This window comes from Varroa destructor, unplaced genomic scaffold (genome assembly GCF_002443255.2).
Source record: "Varroa destructor unplaced genomic scaffold, Vdes_3.0 BEIS01000001.1, whole genome shotgun sequence".
NCBI classification, from domain to species: domain Eukaryota; kingdom Metazoa; phylum Arthropoda; class Arachnida; order Mesostigmata; family Varroidae; genus Varroa; species Varroa destructor.
This window is the reverse complement of record NW_019211454.1, coordinates 22321067-22342739: the sequence shown is the minus strand read 5'-3', so window position 1 is coordinate 22342739 and position 21673 is coordinate 22321067. Positions and strand designations below refer to the sequence as shown.

General features: G+C 44.4%; 1 protein-coding gene and 1 long non-coding RNA gene across 7 annotated transcripts in view; one reads left to right on the top strand and one right to left on the bottom strand.

Moving 5' to 3' along the window:
• LOC111245502 (uncharacterized) overlaps positions 1–21673 on the top strand; it is a 73126-nt gene that overhangs the window by 29125 nt on the left and 22328 nt on the right. For 4 of the 5 annotated variants that reach the window (XR_015318423.1, XM_022793945.2, XM_022793954.2 and 1 more), the window contains exons 2-5: positions 4378–4678; positions 15263–15704; positions 15815–16004; positions 19977–20142. Coding sequence is in view for 4 of the 5 variants with exons in the window: in XM_022793945.2 (XP_022649680.1) it covers positions 4378–4678; positions 15263–15704; positions 15815–16004; positions 19977–20142 (1099 nt within the window). In the remaining variant the exon portion in view is untranslated. Of the gene's footprint in view, positions 1–3555; positions 3822–4377; positions 4679–15262; positions 15705–15814; positions 16005–19976; positions 20143–21673 lie in introns of those variants that run through there. The other variant, XM_086976622.1, reaches the window with a different exon arrangement.
• LOC147758390 (uncharacterized) overlaps positions 1–21673 on the bottom strand; it is an 88217-nt gene that overhangs the window by 53342 nt on the left and 13202 nt on the right. Inside the window, exon 1 of one of the 2 annotated variants that reach the window (XR_015318430.1) lies at positions 13579–13800. The exons of the other annotated variant lie outside the window; for it this stretch is intronic. This is a non-coding gene — a long non-coding RNA (uncharacterized LOC147758390). Of the gene's footprint in view, positions 1–13578; positions 13801–21673 lie in introns of those variants that run through there. 2 annotated transcript variants of the gene reach the window in all.

Sequence of the window (21673 nt, the reverse complement as noted above, 5' to 3'; positions counted from 1 at the left end):
CAAGTAGAATGCAACACCTGCCTCCGAACAAATGCCGCCACCACATGCAGGTGTTCCTGCCAAAAAAAACCAACACATTTGAGGAAGCAGCTCGCAACAGACGTGGGCAACAAGCGGCAATGTTTATTGCTGCTCGGCCCTCATGAATAACTAGCGTGACAACTAACCAACTGAGTGCAATAAATAGCATCGGTAACGAGCACGGCGACTTCCATTATATCTATGCATCGTGATGCAGGACAGAGGATAATAATTAGCGAGATAAATTAGACAGCACGTACTATTTTTGTATACATAATTGCTGCCCATTTCTCGTACAATAGACCCTTCGTCAATTATATATATATATATATATATATATGTAGAAGCAAAGCATAGTTTCGCCATAGGTTGAAAGCAAGGCAAGTTGATCGAAATTTGAACTTATCGCTCTTATGAGAAACCGAAAATATGGCTAGATAGATAAAAGCGTTGTACTTTGAACAAATAAATTTCGTTACTTAGATTTTTTTTGCAAAGTGAGTCAATTTTTGGCAAAAACAGCGTTTTCTATATTCACCTCGATCGTTCCGAGAAAAAGGGGTACCGTCATTACCGTTAGAATAGTCCGCCTCATCGTCGTCGTCCGTCGTAGAAGAATCGTCTAGGATAGCGTGCACGTAATTTATTCCCGTACATTATAGTTCTTTTTTTTTTTGTTACATTCGAGTCGATAAACGGTAAACCAAAACTCTCCTGGCGACGACACACATTTGTCGTCCCGTTGAGTAGTCTAAATTGCTATGTGTTGAATTGCCCGCTCTGTGATAGAGCCAGCCGGTGTCTGAGCTGTCATCGAACATGCACTTTGTTATGTTTTACAGGGGTTACGTTTTACTGCTGTCGAGCTTGCTGGCCCTTATCGTGCATATATTTCCTCAGTTACAGCGAGAACCACTGTCTCTATATATAAAACTTGCTTTTCCCCCAAATTGTTTCTGTTCGTTCCTACAACTCTACACATTGTGCCACTGTTTTGTGTATTTTTGTCGATATTGTAAGACTCGAGTCGGGTAACACCTCCGAAAACTTCAAGTGGCGTCTTGGTTACATTATATACGGGTTGCGACCCTATATATACGCATATACATACAAGGGCATTATGTTGTCGCATTTTGTGTAAACGAAAGCCAATGACGAAAGCCAGTAAAGCAGTAGTAAACCGAATTGAAGCACTTATTACATGCTGTAGATACGCGCAACGGGTTTGATTTATCATGATACTTATCACTCGACCCTTTTGTTTCGATAGCGTATGTTCATTGATAGCACATTTCTCGATTTTATGCTGTTCTAACTATACATATAGGTAATCGACTTTGAATTTTTCCTATAGGTCCCGTAATCAGCCAGCTTTATCGCCAATAGCCGTTACATAACCACACGAAGCGACCGCATTTCAGTGGCGGACGGCCTGTTCCGTACGAGAAAAGGTCGAGTGAACCTACAGACACACAACTCTATATACTGAATTCGGCTTTGATTTAACAGAATCCTATCGCTAAGAATGAAGGTTTGTTCGAAAAAAAGAAGGACATGCTTGATACCTATCCCATTTTGCCCATTACCAAGCTAACAGGGCTAGTGAAGAAGCACTGGATAGGACGGAAGGACTCTACGACTGAAAGGGGTTTGTGCTTGAGATTTGCTGATGGCGTTTTAAAACAAGCGGCTAGCACATTGAGCGAGAAGATCAAGCGCACCCGTAGCACAGTTGAATCTATGGTATTTAGTCAGAAATTGAGAGTGCCCAGTATACTGGGAGACTAAGCGGCTTCTAGTCGTGCCTCGACCTATTGCTGGGCACAGAGAAACACAAAATCATACAGTTATCGTCAGTGAGAAAAGCTGATGGATCTCCCAATGAATACAAGGCGCACAAAGATACGCCGAAAATGTCCACCCCGAAATATCCATGCTGTACGTTCAATGGACGCTGTGGGATATCTGAGAAAAGAAGGACATTCGATCGTGATGTCTACGTTCCCCCTGCATTAAGTGAATGAAGACGTCCTAGTGGAAAGTTCTCTTTTCCCACCGCAATGCGGAGTTACACTACGGAAGCTACCTTGTGACAATTCGACTGAGCGATTGATTCTTACGCATCCACGACACTGACCACATATTGGGCCTGTGCAAAGGAATTGCACAGGCCCAATATGTAGCGAACGACCTGGCTTGACGAGCTCTACAAAACATCTTGGAAGAAATTCATTCGTTACTGAGGTAAAGAACGACCGTAGTTTATGTTCGAACATATATTCATAATGGTACTCACTGTTACATTATTGTGAGTGTCGTACATCACTACCAGTAGCGGCGGTGGTGGCAATAGTAGTCAATAGCAATGGTACTATCATAGCTGATTAAAATCGGTGCTGATGATCACTGCGACCAAAAAGGGTGATGATGACGGACATTATCGTACGATGGCACCGCTGCCAACTGTAGTATATAGGTTTAATTTAATTAGGTAAACGGAGTTTGAAATATGGCTGGGGTCCGTGTTGTAGCTACAATTGGGCTACATTACGGTCGCTCTATATAATTCTTCCACTATTTATTAGAAAAGTTGTCCGCATAACTCCATTACGGGGTGTTCGTCTTGTCACCCGCCGCCAATCGCTTGCCGTGGTTGACGTCACCAGCGGTCATACGTTGTAGTCGCCGATGCTGCTCCTGCTTCTGGCTCAAATGTACGAGATAACCACAAACGCGCAGTGCTACACACGCGGATAGTCGACGAAAGAAAAGAGTGCAAAGTCCTAGTAGGCTCCTTGTCATGCCACGAACATCAGCAACCCAATCATCATTGGCGTCGCCGCCGACGTCAATAGTAGATGCAACAGTACGGGAGGGCCAGCGTTAGCCGTACGACGGCCGTCGCTGCTGGCGAACCAAAACGGCCAAACTGGACTGACCAAAGTCGCGTCGTTGCATCGGGGCCACTCAGATTGTCAACCATCGTCACCGAAAAGAAAGCAGAAAATGTATGGACGTACACGATGAACGCCGAAACCGACTGACGGCGAGGTGTTTTTTTGTTGGAAATTTTCATGTTATCGGAGATATATCTCTCGCATGCGATGCTTTTTGCGGTGCTTCTGGTGACCAGTGCCGACTGGTGTTAGTGAATCGCTGATGTTGAACGCCAGCCAGACGCGCGATTGGACAGAGACTGACCGATTATACCGGATTTGATAGAACACCAATTTGTCGATAGTCCCATTGCTATTTGATATGGTTTTTTGCATTTTCACCTCGGCGTATAGAGGCACCGTTGATATCATCGCCCAGATGCGCGCCATTGCTATGCCTGTCAATTCGCTAATCGTTTCGCCAGATACCATTATCAAGCAATATGTTAGGATCAATTATAGCCTAGTTTATTTTAAGCGGCATATGTTTTTACGTCTTTATACAGACATTGTTCATTGATCCGCATAGAATTTATATAATAATCATCGTTCTACGCTCCCTGTTACCCATTTGCAGTGCGGTTAGTCTAAAAGCAGAGTTAGTCGCTTTCCTGTTGGCCTCGCGGCGTCACGGAAACCACCGTAGCAAAAGTGGCGCCAGGCAGAGTAAGAAGATATCCTACCGCACTTCATACATAACGTCCCTAATAAAATAGCTATACTTGCTTTGTGTTGTGAAGAAGCGACGATCCTTTTAGATTTCGGTGTTACTTAATCTAAACAGGAGTCACGAAGAGAAGAAGAGGAAGAAGAACGCAGTACAGAAAGCTAGCAAGATAGCGACAGCCGCCAACGATCGCAGGGGTAACGGCGTTACACACAAACCTGATGTTCTTGACACTTCACCATGCACTCGTTTGAAGCTCAATCGAGCATTGGTTTTGATACATTTTTATTATTATTATTATTATTATTTTGAGTAACTACCAGGCCGAAGCAGTCAAAACGTTGTCGGTGGAATATTGAAAAGTAAGCCTTGTTGGTGTTTTTCTTGCATTTGTCCCAACATCTGGCACATACTACAAACTGGTCCGTAGCAGGCCAGTGACTTTGAAGATATGAGCAGTACGTAGGTTAGGTTTTTCCAGCTAGCTTCTGTGAAGAACTATGCAGAAACCAACGAGCGCTTTAGATTGAATAACAATCATGTAGGTACACGTTAAGAAGAAATACAATAGGGGGCAAAAGAGAATGTGACCGATAAATGAACGCAACTGTGTTTGCTGTAAATAGTCGACGAGTGGATAGAGAGCGACAATGTAGCGGACTTAGAAGAAATGTATCTTAATTTGCCATATACATACAAACGTCTTCTGTTAACTATTGAATCTGATTCGAGTTTGTTTGTGCTATATTTCAGATCCGACACAGGTTGGGCTGCTACGAGGAGGTGATCACCGTTCATAGTCGACAAATTCGCTATTGCAACTGGGTTCGATTTCTTCGAGTGGTCCCAGAAATGAATGACGAAGTCAATTTGCTGGCAAGCACTGTTCAGGGAGAAACCATATTTGAGGTACTCGTCGAAGTAGCTCCGGGTGTAGAACTTGTAGCCTTCTTTGATAAACGCGATGGTACACCTCCTTCATTACCGATCTTGGCCCTTCAACGTAGCGTCAATTTCCTTCAGTACCGCAATGGCATGGGCAGTATCCTTGAAGGTAAGACTGTAATAAAATTTATTTTCCATTCAATTTTGCTTGTTGAAAACATTCATTGGGATTGAGTCCAGTTGATATTATAACTTACGTACAGACGTAATAAAGCTACGTGACCAGTTTAACAACTGGTTCGGTAAAGGAAAAATACACATTCGTGGAAAAACAGGACGCTTTAGATCAACCTTCATCATTTTCTGTCGGTTTTTTTTTTCTTTAATTAGTAATTTTTAACTACTTGTGTTGAATGGGCGTACGTCAAGCGTAAAGAAGCAATTTGAGTCCCGACTCATGCCTGACCAGTGCTGGCTTGGGTCTTGTATGAGCAATTTTGAAGCGGCGACGTATTGATGATGTTATTGCTCATCCCAGTTGTTTGAAGGCTAACTAGTCTCTATTCTAAGTTCTCTGGGTGCAGCTGTCAATTTATATTGCCGTAACCCACAGCTGAACCGTGAAGTAGCTTCTGCTACAAGCTAAACGCACGTTCAATGTGTGCGTGTCTATAAAACACAGAGAGAGAGAGAGAAAACAGAAACAAACACGTATTATCCCGACTGCATTGCGCCTTCTTTGGTAAACAATTTTCTGACTAAATGTACTACTTATGCAAGGAACCAGTAAAGAAAAAGGAGAAGGAGTAGGATGAAGAAGTCACAGGATGCAATAAAAAAAAAGAGGGACTATAATAGGTAGGCTATACGTGACGGTTGCGTAACGACGATGCTGCTGCTGCTGCTGCTGCTGGGGATCCGCCACGTATCCAGCGGCAGCAGCCGTTTCTAGCAGTAGTAACTTCACAATGATATAACCGTTTTCCAAGAGAGCGTTGCGTCTGTCGTTGTACCAGTTTTCGTCAGACACAACAGCTCTGTCTACGGCCGTCGACACATCATTTCTATCGAGGAATGGGAGGTAACTAGGCGCACGAAGAAGCGTTGCAATCTATTAGTTGTTCTCACCCGTTATTGTTACTGCTACTCATCATCGTCGTCGTCGTCGTCGTCGTCGGTGTTATCGTTACCGTCGTTTTTCGAAGAAGGTTCAATTCGCGCAGACCTGTTTTCGCTACCGTCCGTCAGCCCGTCCGTCAGTCGGCTCGCTCGCTCTGACGACTACTAGCGGTCACCTGGTCGCTAGGTGGATGCCGGACGGAAGGGCGAGACAAGATGTTGAAAAGCAAATTAGAGTCGAAAAAAGGTTCGAGGCGGGGGGAAAGAGGTCTATGAGGTTAGCCTCACATGCTGGTAATGGGGGTGCTGCTATGAAGCGTCGCTTGGCGATTGCTTGAGTGACGGACCGACGAGCGCCTTGTGAGCTGTCACTGCGGTGACAGGTTCTAGTCCTCGCGGAGTGATGCAGCCATAGGCACACAGGTAAGCAGAGGGACAGACTCTTGGTAGGAAAGTAATAGTAATAACAGCGAGAGGGTGGTCAAAAGAGCAACGATAACAGCATCAAAGTACCAACGAGTGCTTCCTACTCCCTGATCAGACAAAGAGAAAGGCTGTACGCAGAGTACGCGCCCATGATTATGGGTATAGTGGTGCTGAAGTAGCCAACGACGAAGCATCTGCAGCTGAAAAGTACACGCTTCGGCTGGATGATGTTATTTGGCCGCTACTGTGACAGTCAGTGCTGATTTTACTGCTGTTACTTCTGCTCTAGCAGAGGTAGTCGCTGACAAAGTAATAGCGGCTATGAGCTGCCTGTAGTTAACAACTGTGTGCCAATGCGAGCCGGTCGTACGTTCTGTCTGGGAAGCAGGGTTCCGTTCAAAGACACGTATAACTACCGTCGACTCCACCTATGTACAGCAATGGCAGTAGTGCGCCACTCAATCGGCTACGGCAGTCGTGGTTTGTAATTCTCAGCTTAGTTTTGTAGAACTTTTCTCTCAACGTCTCTGAGCAGACGACGACAACTTGTTGCGAAGTGTACACGCTACTGCTGAACGATATGCCATCGCTTTTATGCGTCGCGTGCGATCAGCATAAAACAAAACTTGTCTAAGATTTTCCTGTACGTGCGGCATGCACCTTCTTCTGGTAATGTCTTTGTTACAGTTGCTATTGCTGATGGCTCGCTATCAAGCAGTTTGTGCTATTGATGCACTACAGCCGTCTCTATCCGATGCTGTTGTCGTTGTTTTTAGTTCTGAATTCGCGGTCGTCAAGACATTCGTTCCCGAAGGCAGTTTTCGTTACCTCCTTCCTTCTGGCGTCTCGTTCGCCACTCTAATGTCTAATTACCTCACTGCGGTTGAAAACATCTGCTAATTCCGTGTGCTGCCGCTCCCGCTGGCGTTTCTGTGCGACGACCGCTGCTAAAAATAACGCCGCCACCGTCAGCCTCACTACGATGGCGGCAGCGGCCGTCAGCTCGGTAATGGCCACTATGGTTTTTACTTCAAATCCTGCGTCTGCTTTCCCTGAGGTGGTATTGTCCCTAGCGCTCGTCGTCATCAAAAAGAAAATCGGAGGAACACATTATGTCGTATGTAGAAGATGAAAAGATGGGTGAGGAACAAGGAAAGGCGGGAATAGTAAATCGACTCCCTCCAGATGAACGGCCAGCGACCAGTCCTCACTATAACTACTGATTTAGCCAAGTAATCATGTGATGAGGGTATAACTATATGAAACTTGTTGTGCGGGAAACGGGTCGGATACCCTATCACTGCTGAGCCTCTAGATAGCGGTTATTTGAAGAACCGACCTGTCTACCCCCTTCGTAAGTTCTATCGTCTGTCGGATCCATCTCTATCTGAGAGGCGCTGAGTGGTGGTTGCCTTCTAATTTGTGCTACCATAACTCTCGCTACTGTTGGTGATGCCCCTCACATTCGTACATCACCACACACATAGACACACCATGATTTGATCGCCGATGAAAGTCGAGCAGTAGAAACAATGGTACAAAGGGCTATAATAGTCAGGTAGCTCAAAGTAAATTAACAACGTCCAGGAAGGCTGTTCGATAGAAACAAGCCTAACGTTACTTAACAGTAAAAAAAAAAAATCAAGCGTATATTTAATTTTATTCTTCTAGGTTAGGGGGAGAGAGACGAAGGCTTAACAAGTTCAACGGACTCCATGCACAATTGGCACGGGAGTAACAAAGTACTATTATTCAGTTGCTTCGATCTGAAGTCGTGTCCGTAACGATAACAGTAGCTGAAACGAGAGAAGCGATTTTTCGATCACAGCTCAGCTGTTGCTCTCCCGTGATGATAGCGGCGATGATTATTGAGTCTTCACTGAACTGTCAAAACGGTCACAGTTTTAGCTGTGCCACATGTATCTTCCTATTCAAATGCAAATTCTAATTACGTCCATTTATTCAGTTGTCACAAACATCGACAACCGGGCGGTACTTTTTCATCCTAGCCAGTAGAGATGACGGTACGGGATAACAGTTGTCGTACAATTGCCAGTGGTAGCGGCTAAGGCGCGAGAGCTCAACGCTGCAGTCACTGGGGAAACAACGTTGGAATCAAGCAATATGTAGTCGATTATTGAACGATGAGATCTTAAACCTTGAATGATTAAAGCTATAACCGTCGCTGGATAAAAGGTACCAATGTTTGGCAAGCAGCATTCGGATGAGCTATACTCTGGTAACACTGTTTTCAATATTGGATTTCGACTATGTTTCTGAGCAGACGAGAACGTGATAACACGCGGGACAATTTCTACAGTAGAAACGGCACGGGCACTAATATTTGTCCCTCTCTTATCCGCCAACGCCGCAGTTCGATAAACGAGTCGTATTTTCTTCCTTTTGTTATTTGCCTATCATCTAATTTTGATTTTCATTAACTACCGCATAGACAGAGATGCTCGCCCATCGGCCAACGTACGTGCAGCGGCACTCTTCTGATACTACTGATTCTGTCTTCTGTGAAAAAAAAACTATATAGAACATTGAGTTCTGGCGTTACCGTTACTTATGGCGAAATTTCATATTACCATCTATGCATATCGTGAAAATCAAAATGGCGTTTAAGCAACGTTGGATCAACATCACGAGAATTGTCAGAATCGAGGCCATGAAGCCGGTCAACCTGCGTCCGATTTAATAACAGGGCAACCAATAAGCTTTTTCGTTGTTGCTCTTGCCACCGGTTAAGTTGGCTCTGTCTAGCGCAACTTTCGTCAGGATGCTGGCCAAGATCCGTACAAATCACCCTATCAGCTTTCGGCACACAAAAAATCAATTAATAAATTCAATCTGCGTTCAAATTATCGCGCCATCCTATTGACTAGCGAGCTGGCTGTGCACAAGGGAGCGATAATATCTAAAATCTCTGTATAATCAGACTCATAACATAAAATTCAGTATATCACTCAGCCGTTCATGCCGGCGACAGAAGCGCGTCCAGCTTCAATATTCGTCGTCCGTTTCGGCTTCGTTCTTTATGCAATTGAAAAAAAATATCGATTATCTAATATATGTAAGTAAAATAAATAACTAAATAAATAAATGCAGTATGAAGACGAGTGTGAAGTAGTGGTAATGATTGCACAAGAGACAGACACGAACGTGCTATCGATGTTATATTGTACTATATTGTTGCTGGGCCGAATATTGCTATATTGTCAAATGTCGTGGGTTATCCTTAGCGTTGTTTTTCTGCTGGCGCCCTGTCAAGTCTTTCGATCGGACACATTTTACTGCGCAGGGGGCGCACGACAGACGACGGAGAAAGAGACTATCTCCGCACCATTTCGTCTCTCTTCTGGAGACCGGATCAGCAGATCGATCAGAAATAGCAACTACCGCGCACAACAATACAGCCAATGTGCTCAATAAGCAACACAACTACCATTGTTACATAATCATCATGCTTCGCTATCTCCCCCGATAATAGGTACATGCAGATGGTGGTGACTCTGAAAAAAATGCCGAACTACTTCTTATCGCCCATCTCCTCTTTTCTCTTGTTAGCACGCAATTTCTTCCTCTCTACTCCAGCAAAGTATCCCACCCACTTTCCGTTCCCCTTTCTACTTGTGCTCCCAACCTCCGTTACAGAATATAGGCATAGTTTAATATATATATATACATATGTATATATACATATGGATATGTATATACGTACCAAGACAAGACGCGAGAGATTATCGTGGCAAAAATAACAACGTGCAATCGCTGATCGTACGACCGTGTGCTAGATATGTACATATGCATTCTGCTCCCAAATAAAGGATATGGAAGGTTTCTTCATGAGAAAGTGAGGTGTACCTGGCAGTGAGGGTTGACCTAAGTGTGCATTGCGGTCGTCGTCGTCGTCGTCGTCGTCGTCATCGTCATCATCGTAATAAGACAGTTTTTATTGTACATGCGCTTAGCAACAAGTGATCACCGGCTGGACTGCGTTGGTCAGAAGCACGGTTCTATGCTAAGATAGTCGACACCAAAACAGTAGCAGGAGTGAGCCGTCGGAGGCGATCACTGACCGCGTCGGAACGGCACAGCTGTACAGATCGACAGGGGCCAGACAAACAAATGTAACAGAAGCATCAGACCACGAAAAAGAGCGGATCTGGTCGTATTTGTTTGTATACACATGTACAGGTATATGTCTGTACATGTGTCCGAATCTGATAGTGATGATCAGGATAGGCTAGAAGGACCGGTTGCGGCCTGTTGCCTGTGCGATCGCTTTTTGGTGTAGTGTTTGTAAGCTCGTACGTCTGTGTGTTTTTAGACAGAAGCCCGCCATTGTTGACAACGACGATATCGGTGCTGCAACGATATCCGCGCAGTTCGACGAACTACGATAGTAACTTGTTTCGTGTAACACGAACGATTTCACTAGGGTAAAAAACGCATTTTCTAAGTCCCTAAAATTACAGAATCCCCACATGTCTCCATGGAAAGTTCAGGATGAAATTATCTGTGGAAGCTAACATCTGTCCAGAGTATGTACTTCCAAAAGATAGTTGATTACCGCAACCTAATTTGCACAGCCTGTGTTAATTAAAAGGGTTTTTTTCAGTAGACGGAACGCTTCTATTTCGCGTGGAGACTTCGACTTAGCTAACCTATCGTAAATCGACAAAACAATTCTTCATCGAAATTGCCATCTCAGAGGTGTTATGGAAGACGAAAGAAATAGAGGTTATTGTGTAGAAATCATAATATTCACAGACGAAACCGAAACACTTTGTGTCTTAAACGGAAATGTGACGATCGGCGGAAAACACGTAAGGCGTATCCATATCGCCACCGTATGTATGGAAAAGTTTTACAGGTAGAGGACTTTCCAACATTTTTTAGTTGGCTTTTTGAAAGAATTGTTTCGTTTTGTGTTAAACCTTGATGCGTAATGTCGACACACGAAATTTAAATTCAGTTATACGCTACGCCATCATTATGGTTTCTTACAGTTATCCATTGAACTTCTACGTCGTTCAGCTCTCCTGGACGGCATAGCAACCACTGGGTAGATGTCACCGATCGCCAAAATTTCAGTATCGTAGTTTTTCCGTGAAAAAGAGACCTTCGTAAAACAAATTGATGGTGCCATTCGCAGACAGAGGGAACTCGACAAACGCGGCACACAGCTCAGAAATTCTGCCGCGCCTGACAGACAAACGTATAGGTATATCAATAATGGCCAACGATGTTTTGTCCTTTCGTTGGCACCCGCGTTGACCCTCTGAGCTTTTGTCGCTGATCAGCCGACGTCATTTCTGATGAATCATCGTTTGGTTACTCATATCGCACATGAGCAGACTGCTGCTTCTTCTGCTTCATCACTTTACCACCAATGTCCAATCGGTATGAGCTACTATAGGCTGCATACGGTATATGTACACGTGTGTCGTTCGCTAGCGACAGTGATACCCGTGATGATCGGATCGTTGTTGCCCATAGCTGTACAATGGTACGAACGGCATCGTGTTAGCTCTACGTATGATTAGCGTATAGGGGCAGTGATGAAGAGAGAAAAATAAAATGAGCTACTCTTGACTCGATCTATTGTACTCGAATGTGATAAAATGTACGCCGAAACAATTCCAATGATAATAGGGCACAATGTTGCCCCTGATGCTGTTCGATCGTGCCCCTTTGCGGAAGCCAATTTGCCGACTTCAGCGACGTTCAGATCTGCGCACCTAGGAAATCATTGGCAGTTTTCCGCCGCACTTCACTTCAGGTCTTCTTTCTCCGACTGATCTACACAGCGGCTATCTGTGTTTGTGCCAAATCTCAATTTGGGCATAATAAGTAGCCTAGTATTATATATGAACATTTTTTAAGTGAAAACGCGCCAACCTTTTCAGTAATTCGGCTTTGTCGGAGGCGTTTGTAGCGTCCAATATACGTATATAGACGTGGAGTTACGAAGCCTTGCAATCGGTTCATACGAGTTCTGATGAAGGACCTATGCTTGCAGCTTCGATAAATCGTAAAAATAGCTAGAAAATACGTAAACGTTTGTCTTGTATTGTCGCTACTAATACTAGCTGATTTTGTTCAAAAGCCGTGTGCTTTAACCCTAGATTTTATGTACACATCAACTCACAACGCGCTACCGGCCGACGAAAACTTTAAGCACAGTCGTACCGAGGAGTGCAACGGTAAACGCGGCACCAGCAAAACAACTTTTGCTCGACTACAGTATTTCCAAGCAGTAACTTCAAAGGCAATTTAACTAGATAAACAGCCGATCCACAAGCGCATCGGAGCCGTCAATGCATACGGACATTGGCCAAACAAACGAGGGAGTCACAAGACGAAAAAGGCAGACAGATACTTCACACTGTGAGATATAGCAAGATCACCAGAATATCATAGAGTGGCTTACTCAAATCACATAGCGTCCAGCGATGTAGCTTCTAGAGGACATATACAAAACGTGCTTTTAATAGATAATCTGGCTATATATAAAGCTCTGTAGATATAATGTTGCTACATTATAGCACATAGACATAGGTCCAGACAGGGTCCAGTACGTGTGAGCCGTCTTTGTTGCCGTCTCTCAAGCAAGGCTTAGGAGACCCTCGACGTGAGGATAGCAGCAATCTGTTGTCAGTGGTGCCCATTCCAGACATCGAAACTTTTTCGGGCCCTTTTTCTTCACGTTTCCAGTTCTATCTATTACTGGTTGTTGTTGTTGCCGTCGTCGTTTCAAGGACAAGATGACGTCGAGAGTCGAAAACAACACGATTAGAACATTATGCTGCCGAAGCTAAAAGGGAACTGACGCGAAAAGCTGAATATTAGCTATGAGAGAATGAGGACGACGACGACGACGACGACCGAATCAGCTCGGGCATCGACATACGCACCGTCAACAGCAATGGCAATATCAACAACAGCCAGTACAGGCAATATTTTAGCACCGGTCTGCCACGAACGGCCGATGTCGCTGCTGCTACTGGCGACACTGCCGCTCGCCATCACATGATGGCCACGATGATAATTCGCTTCGCGGTTCTTTGCGGATTCGTCGCCCTGCTCCGCGTAATCGACCCGTCTTCGTCTCTCGGTGCTACCGCGATTCGTGGTCGTGGTCGTCGTCGTCGTCGTCGTCGCCGTCGCCGTCGCCGTCGCCGTCGCCGTCGCCGTCGATGTTAATCAGACGGCGTCAATAGTCCTGAACGAATTGGACTGCGGTCGGTAGAGATACCGTTTCCCTTTTCGTCAACTTCTTTTTTTCTTCTGGCACCGTTGTCTTCATCTTCTTTATTTTCCTTGTCTGTTGACCTAATATAAGTATTTACTACTACATATTATCTTATGGATTGCTTCCTAAATCATCAATAGAGCTACAGCGTTTTTCAGTCTTTGTCGTCGTCAGGCGGCGATGATGATTGTGGTTTATTGTGGCACCCTGAAATGCTGCAAAGAAGAAGCAAGGGCTGTTAGAAGACTCTTAATGACACCGACCTTTACATTGATCTCTAGCAAAGGAACCCTTGTACCAGAGCAGAGGTCAGCTGGCTCCTCTCGTAAGATATTGTTAATGCGGTTTTTATTCCATTGAGCGGGTGTATGCGCCGAAAAAATTCTTCATTTCCTTACTTGTTTTCATGCCACTGTTGTTACCTATGGATTACAAACAAAGTACGAAATATGATTAAACCTGTATGTAAAACACAGTACGTAGGCTTACGTACGAAGGACGACGATTTGTTACTTGGTTCCGTTGGCTGTGACTTTAGGCGACTGCAAGCTGTCAATTTTGTGTAAATCAGATCAGTCAGTAAACGGAAACAAGTTCAGCCGCTGAAGCAGAGCGGGACAGTAGACGCCGCGTTGCCCAATTCGCTCATGCAAAACAATTGATCCTTGTGGATCAGCTTCTGGTTGAGTGATCGGCCTCGACGTGTGGTCGACCGTACGCTGGCCGCATCGGACAGGGAAACATAGAAATGGCATAAAAGACGAGCGGCAAATAATTGAATAAAACATTATCGTTGTTGTCAGCTAAGCTAGCCAGTATTCTGATTGAAAGATCTCATTGAGAAAACTGTGCTAAGCAGAAAATACGCTGTTTGCTGCCCGAGCCTCGACGAGAGGCTACTCGCTGCTATGACTTACAATCGTCCCTTCAAGCCCGATTGACCCCACTCGAGGGCATGCTGAATAACCGCAAGTTGCTACCCCATTTATCAACCACAATATTTCTGCTTTGCCACGCAAAGTGTAGGGCCTCACTTTAAGCTCATCAATGAAAAGCACTAATCCTTAATTCAGGCATTTTCCGTTGCTTTGGCCAAGTTCGATGGCCGCATGTCCTACTGAAGATCCTACTGAAATGAAATTTGCGACTAATACGAAACGTTTACTATATATAATAATAGCATAAGATATATGCTATAAGAACCGTATTGGCATTTTATTTTTATTGTTGCTACACGTATTATCTGTACTTGAATCTACAGGTCATCCCTAGTCGGCTAATGTTGGATAACATACGGATCTGCTTCAGCCATGATAGTATAATTGTGTGCTATTTTTCGACTTTTCAAACATTGTGTAATTAATTGACCAGAAAGAACAGGTTTACTACACTCGACACTATGTCAGTGTTGCCGTTTGTATGTCGACGTGATGAAGATGAATCGGGTCTTCAACAAAACGACCTGAGATAACAGAAAACAGGACGGAGGGAAGCGCGCAAAAGATTTGCCCAGATCCCGGCCAATAGTAGTTGCGTCTGCTGCCCGGGCAGCGGCCACGATTGCCTAATCTCACAAAGGTCTTTTAGTAGAACTGATGCTCAAGTGTTTGTTTTGTCATGCAAAAAAAGAGCAGCGTCCACTTCTTCAACAACGGGCGGCGTACCGAAACACTTCAGCACTCGCTGTTTGTTCAATGCATTTCTGATGGTGATGGATAATTGGCTTAAAATAATTGGTGATGATGATCTATGACGTTATCTACGCTAGTTGCCGTTCGTGTGCCTTTTTTTTATTACAATACATTTAGTAGCTGTGTATATGTCATTAGAGACGAAATTATCTATCAATGCTACGTTGGATTGCGTTATACCTAGGAATCGAGTGTTTTCCAATTTGCTGATATTTAGTTTGTTCATATTTTTCTTTGTCTTTGCATTTCCATTCAGAAAACCCATTGGATCTCTCGCAATCGCTTGTGGCTGGTTCTTCGACCCGTTCTCCATCATCATCGCCACGCCCGGAGGTGATGACCCCTCCATCAGAAGGCCGTCGATCCGTTAGCTCCGATCGCAGCGATCAAACGGAAGATCTTCCAGCAATGGAACTCAGTAGTTCGCATAATTTACAACTCAACCATCGGATCAATGCGGCGTCACCTACATTTTCCTCATTATCTCCTGTGGCGCGATCTCCGCTAGGTTTGACAACACTGGCAAGCCCATTAGGAGCTCTCCGTGGGTTGGAGGCCACTAGCCCCTTGCCGGGAATGGCCTCTCTGGCGCCCGGATCACGGACTCCGCTCGGATCGGTAAAGAAACCTCGAGAAAGAACACTGCTTCCATGCGAAGTTTGCGGGAAGGCTTTTGACAGACCTTCACTTCTAAGAAGGTACGTTCATTTTAGTTCACCGATCGTAATAGCTACAATGCGAGCGACTTTAGACAACAAATATATCTAGTTAGTCAGCAACAACTTATTACGTTCATGTTCATCGGCAGGCACATGCGCACACACACCGGAGAGAAGCCTCACGTCTGCGACGTTTGTGGAAAAGGGTTCTCCACGTCGAGCTCGCTTAACACACATCGGCGCATCCACAGTGGAGAAAAACCGCACCAGTGCAACGTTTGCGGGAAACGCTTCACCGCTTCCTCTAACCTTTATTATCATCGGATGACACACAGCAAGGTACACGCTGCTCCCTATCTCTTCTTTTCTGTTCTTTAGATGGCCTTTTAAATTGGCTTCATACAAACACGTAGACGACTGCATACATAGTGTGCAACACATTGTAAACGATATGGTCAGGTAGGCATAAATTGCTGACTGTTGAATTAACAATTTCCTCTCCGTTCTCCCGACTTTCAGTTCCCCCAACACTCATAGCGGAGAAATACTGGTATCGAAAGGACCAGCTAAATAAAGCTTCTTCTAAATCAAATGACTCCCACAATCAAAGAAAGGCCCACAGGCAGAAAATGCACTTATTGTTTGTGGTTATTTTTGCTATTACTAGATGGATATTAGCCCGTTTGAGTAGAAAGAGAAAAATGTTATATATGGCAAACAAAACAAATACCATATAACCAGTTTGTCCGCTTATAGAGGCCTAATGTTCTAGCTAGTTCCGAGTGTAGCGTACTCTAACAAAGCATTTCGTCCTGTTTCAAGCAAAACGGCCAAAGCTCTAATCGACTTCTCTACCTCTATTGACTGAATTGCTCCTATAAAAATAGTTGTTACCATATTTAGTAATGATAGTAATTTAGAGACAGCAGCCATTAGTTGTCTGTAGTGAGCCTACCAGCAACTATCTACTCAATGTAATATACGCACACCCAAATTCATAGAAAAATTCACAAGTAAAGGGTAAATGCGAGCTTGAACAAATATCGAAGCAACAAGTAACCCTAATCATATATGAAAAGTGTGCATAGAAATTTAGGAGAAATAATTCGGAGGTTGCCATCGTCCTCTGTCTTGACGCCACCGAGAGGAAGAGAACAGCGGCGGTCACAATGAAGAACCTAGCAGAAGCAACAACCAATAAAAGCACAAAACACTTCCTGCCTCTGGTAGTAAATAATAGTACCCATAGTAGTAGTATGAGCGTGCATAAGTATCACTCAGTGCGAGTGAGTGCCGATTCATCCTCATCTTCATTTAACATGGCATCGCAGTATAAAACGCGCGGAGTAGTTCTTCTTCTTTGCCAGCAGCCATCCATGTCTTGTTTGGTTTCTATGACCATCGGGCTTTGGCAGATGCGGCTATGATGAGTAAAACTAATGTGAGTCAGCTACCGTAAAGGCGAGTGAGCATATCTCTTCGCCAGTTAATCCTATTCGGCTTTAGTCAGATCTTAGCTACAACAATCGTAAGTCAGTTGGGCCAATCTAGTCCCGTGTTACTGTTTTTCCTAACCTTGTGGGATAGGCAGAAAAAAGGCTGTGTCTTATGTTGATCTACTTGCGGGATTCGCACTGGTTGATACCTGACTGTCTTATGGTATACCTATCTTAGCCGCCATGTTCAAGCTGGTGGCTGTTTAGGTCGGGCTAGATTACCAGCCACTGCACCTCCTAATAGCTCTAATGAGAACCTGGCAGGCAGACACGTCTCCCCGCTCACCTGTTAAATCTAAGTTGAAGACGTTAGATTACTTCTCCCCTCCTAAGACGGTAGCAAGAACAGGAGCCGCAAGCGATCTGTGTGGCTTTGCCAAACTATACTTCGCTACCATACATACTAACGTACATAAGACTGTCTACTGACTATAGCCTGCACTGTCTTGCCCGTGACGACAAGAACCGTAAACAGTATTTCAAATGAAACTTTTGTCTTCGTTCGAATTTGTACATCTAGCCAGCTTTTTTGCTACGATACTTTGCCGGCTTGGCTAACTATGCTACTGATATTGAAGATCTGTTACTCGTCGCTTTTATTTCGCGGGGTAGTTTCGTGGCTAATGTGGGAGGAACCAAATCGTTGCGCGCTTCTGTTGGCTTTTGTGTCGCCATGGCCCTGTGAGGTAGGTTTACAAACCAGTCGTCATCGGTTCGCATCAGATCATTCCAATGCGACACAAGCTTACAACGACAACGACAACGACGTCAGCGATCGTATGACGATTCGGGACGACACGCCGGTCCTGTTACAAATGTAGACAGAAGTAACAAACAAGGATGTACTTGTTGTCTATTGGTAGTTGGCCCGAAACAGCCAAAGACCTCATCGAAGCGCTTAGTATGATGTATTTTCTAGTGACAACATATAGGCGACATCGAATATCGTCTCCTTGACATACAAGGCGTCATTAGGCGCGACTCGCGGAGGCGGAGGCGGAAACGCCTTCTCCACAAAGCCGCTTTCACTGCCGGCAGTTTTCAAACGTCGTGAAGCCTTAAGATGAGGCTAGAGCTCTTCTGTCGACGGTTGTCCTCTTTTTCATAGCTATCTATCTGCACGTAAGTATCACACTGTCTGGAACTGTGCTCGATGGTGTTCATCGATGTGATCATTTACTGCAGCCACTTTAGCTCCATCTTCCTCTTTCACTATCAGATGTTATCTCCGCGCTAAAAATGGACGTATACAAAATGCGCTGGGAGACATCTGTTCTTAGCTTATTTCACAAATAGTTTCTGTGCGAAGACAATGTAACAAAGTGGACGATTAACACATGTTCGGTGTAACTGCGGACAGCGGTGCCTGCTGTTCCAGTGAAGACCAAGTTACAGTACATGCCAAGCGTGTAAGGCCGTGCCAAAATCAAAAAGCTGTGGGGCGGAAAAATCCATCTCAGATCAATTAGACGGCTTTTAAGGAACTCGAGGGGTAATAATTATAGAGGTACTGTTCGAAAGTTTGTCGGTCGCTTGTGTGCGTCCGATGTGGGTTATTTAATCCAACAAATGGGCAGTGAAGGCTCAAGGAGGTGCGAAGAGCTTGCCGCCGGGCTTAAGCGCATCAAAGGAAACCAACGCTTATAAGATTTCGACAGGACCCTGGTTGCTAAGCTGGTATAATTCAGCCCCTATATTATAGGACTGAAATAGATAGTGTGGTTTAGAGTTTGTCTAGAAGAGTTACGACAACGAAACAGGGCTAATGGTCGATCTAAAAAAGGCCTGTTAATGGCTATGGAGAACCAAAAGTTCTTTGTTTGCGGCGCCTTCCAGCACTGACTAGAAGACGCTCAGTGGATAACGTCGTGATATACTGTTAGTTTTTTCATTGGTTTTGTTGAGTTTTGCGTCGATACATCAGCATAATTTTGAGCCAATCTACATTTAAACTTTTACCTGATAATTAAACATGAGAGAGCGGGAACACAAGGATTAGCTTGATGGACGGTTACGAGTGGCTATGCTGACTATCCGCTCATAGGAGCTAGTCACATATTTACTCAAATGACTACAGAAGATCTCCTAGTCATAGATAGAATTAGTGGCAAATCCAGTACTCAAGCACTGCTACTACTGGCTAGATAAGAATGAGCACTTACTTGCCTATAAAAAGCAGCATAGCCGATGTCTAGCCGATGCGGCATAAAGACAAACAGCAAAAAGAAAGGTGGCCACCATAAAAAGTAAGTCGGATTTGATAAAACGGCAGAATAATAAAACTTTTTTTACCGAAGTCGAAATGAACGTATCGGCGTTTGTGGGTTTGAGGGCCGCCGCCGCCGCCGCCGATTGTCGCTGCCGGCCAATTGCCCGTCGCGAAAGGCACTTCTGAAAAAGGCGTTTGAAGTTTTACAAAAGGAAGGTGCACTCGATAAGAACGTGCGTGCCTTTCGGCGGCAATTACAGGACCAGCCTCTACCGCAGAGGCGCCACAGGGTCTCGGTGCTGTATACCTTCCCTCCAGTGTACGCTACGGCCTAACCTCTATTCATCGCCTCTGTGCTTTATAGGTCATTGAACCCCTCCTTTTGCGGAAAGACAAACAACAATTTATAGGCTCAACCCTCAATAAGTTAGCTTTGCGGAACCACAAACGCTCCCCAGGCTTCGCAATACGGATTGCACGTGCCTGAAGTTATTATGAAGAACAAAGGTCCTCATCATGTGATAGCTTACATTTCTAAAAGCACTGATCAGAATCTGCATTGGGAGAGGTGACATGATAGAAAATAATGTTTTTTCTTCGTTGCAGGAAAAGCCGCATAAATGCACCCTTTGCTCGAAGTCTTTCCCAACGCCGGGTGACTTGAAGAGTCACATGTACGTCCACTCCGGATCTTGGCCCTATAAGTGTCATATTTGCAATCGAGGATTTAGCAAACAAACAAATCTTAAGAACCACATATTCCTGCATACAGGTATGATGTCGATTTTATTGATTAGAGGTAATATTTTGTTGTTTTTCAAGTGGTCCGAACTCAGGTGGTAAAATCAAGCAGTTCAAAAGCTAACAATTATTCCCTGTTCAAGTTATTAAAGTCACAGAAACATGCAAGTAGTTTTGCTTTACTGGCCATATATCTATCTATAAGCCAATGATGGGGCCAACGAAAAAACATGTTTGAGTGCAGCAAATGATAAAGCTAACACGATCAATGAACTCAGTAGAAAATGCACGTCTGCTAAATGCTGTGACGAAGGATCATTTAAACATTGCAACACTTGTATTGATATAGTAGCTATCGGAATCGTTCATTCCGAGGCGGCTGATCGCGTACGTTGCTGTTGCTGCTGTTGTTGTTGAAAACCTGGTATCAGCTGTGCGTGTTTTTTCCTCTCTATCCTATGCTTCTGTTTTGCGGCGCTCGCTGTTTCCGTCGCCACGGAACGCCGTTCTGTCGTCTGCTCTCCGTTCTCTCGTACGAAAAACGGAAGAAACCAAGAGAAGGATGAGCGTCACGTCAAAGCTACCTTCTGCTCGCTTCTAGCGCTGACTTCTGTTAAAATCGATTATTTCTGCTGACGACATTTCGCTGCTGCTGCTGCTGCTCGTCTAGACGTTTCATGGATGTGAAGCAGAAGCAGAAGTGGTAGTCGAAAATAAGAGTTTATATTTTTAAGAAATACAATTTTCGCTAGCTAGCTCGCTCGCCGACCCGTCCACTTGTTCCAGCGGAATTAATCCATACAAACATACGCAGTGAGAGTGTGACGCCACCTAGCGGCATGCGCACCGGCTAGGCGTTAGTGTAACGTAATGAAGAAAACGACAAAATGAAAGGGAACGAAACGAAAAACCGAGTGAACAGCCACAAAAAAAGTGTGCAGTTTTGGCCCTACCCGCGCGCAGTGAGAGAGAATCGTACGCGGATGATGTAGATATGAGAACAACTTTACATTTGTTCTTCACCCTTAATAGCAAATAAACAAAGTCTAAAAAGGCCTTAGCAAGCAGGAATAAAGGAACTAAATAGGAAACGTGAAATAAAAAAAACGATGTTAAGCCTTTTACTTTCTTCTTTTAGCCTGTTGTCTATAGAACTCCTTTACACATCTGCTCTAATAATAAGGCTTGTCGCAACGTTGCTTTTATCATAGGCAACTATTTAGGTGACGGCTGCTAGCTCTGTCAATACTGTTGATTTGTGTAATTCTATTTCCATCGGTAGATATATAAATACAAATTATCGTTTTTTTTTTTTTCTTTTTTTATTATCATTACGTGGGGATTGCGCCGAGCGCTCGAAGTAGTCGTCCTTTTTGCAGCGCTGTCACCTTCAACTCGGCTGAAAAATGGTCCTAAATCAATATCTAAGAAACATGGTATTCGCGAAGCGACAGTGGTAGCAACAACCGTGCTTGCTCCTGTCAGGCATTTTCTTTTATTACAGATTAGATTATATAGCAGCTGTACTTGTTCTGCATCGCTGACTAATGTATGTATTGTAT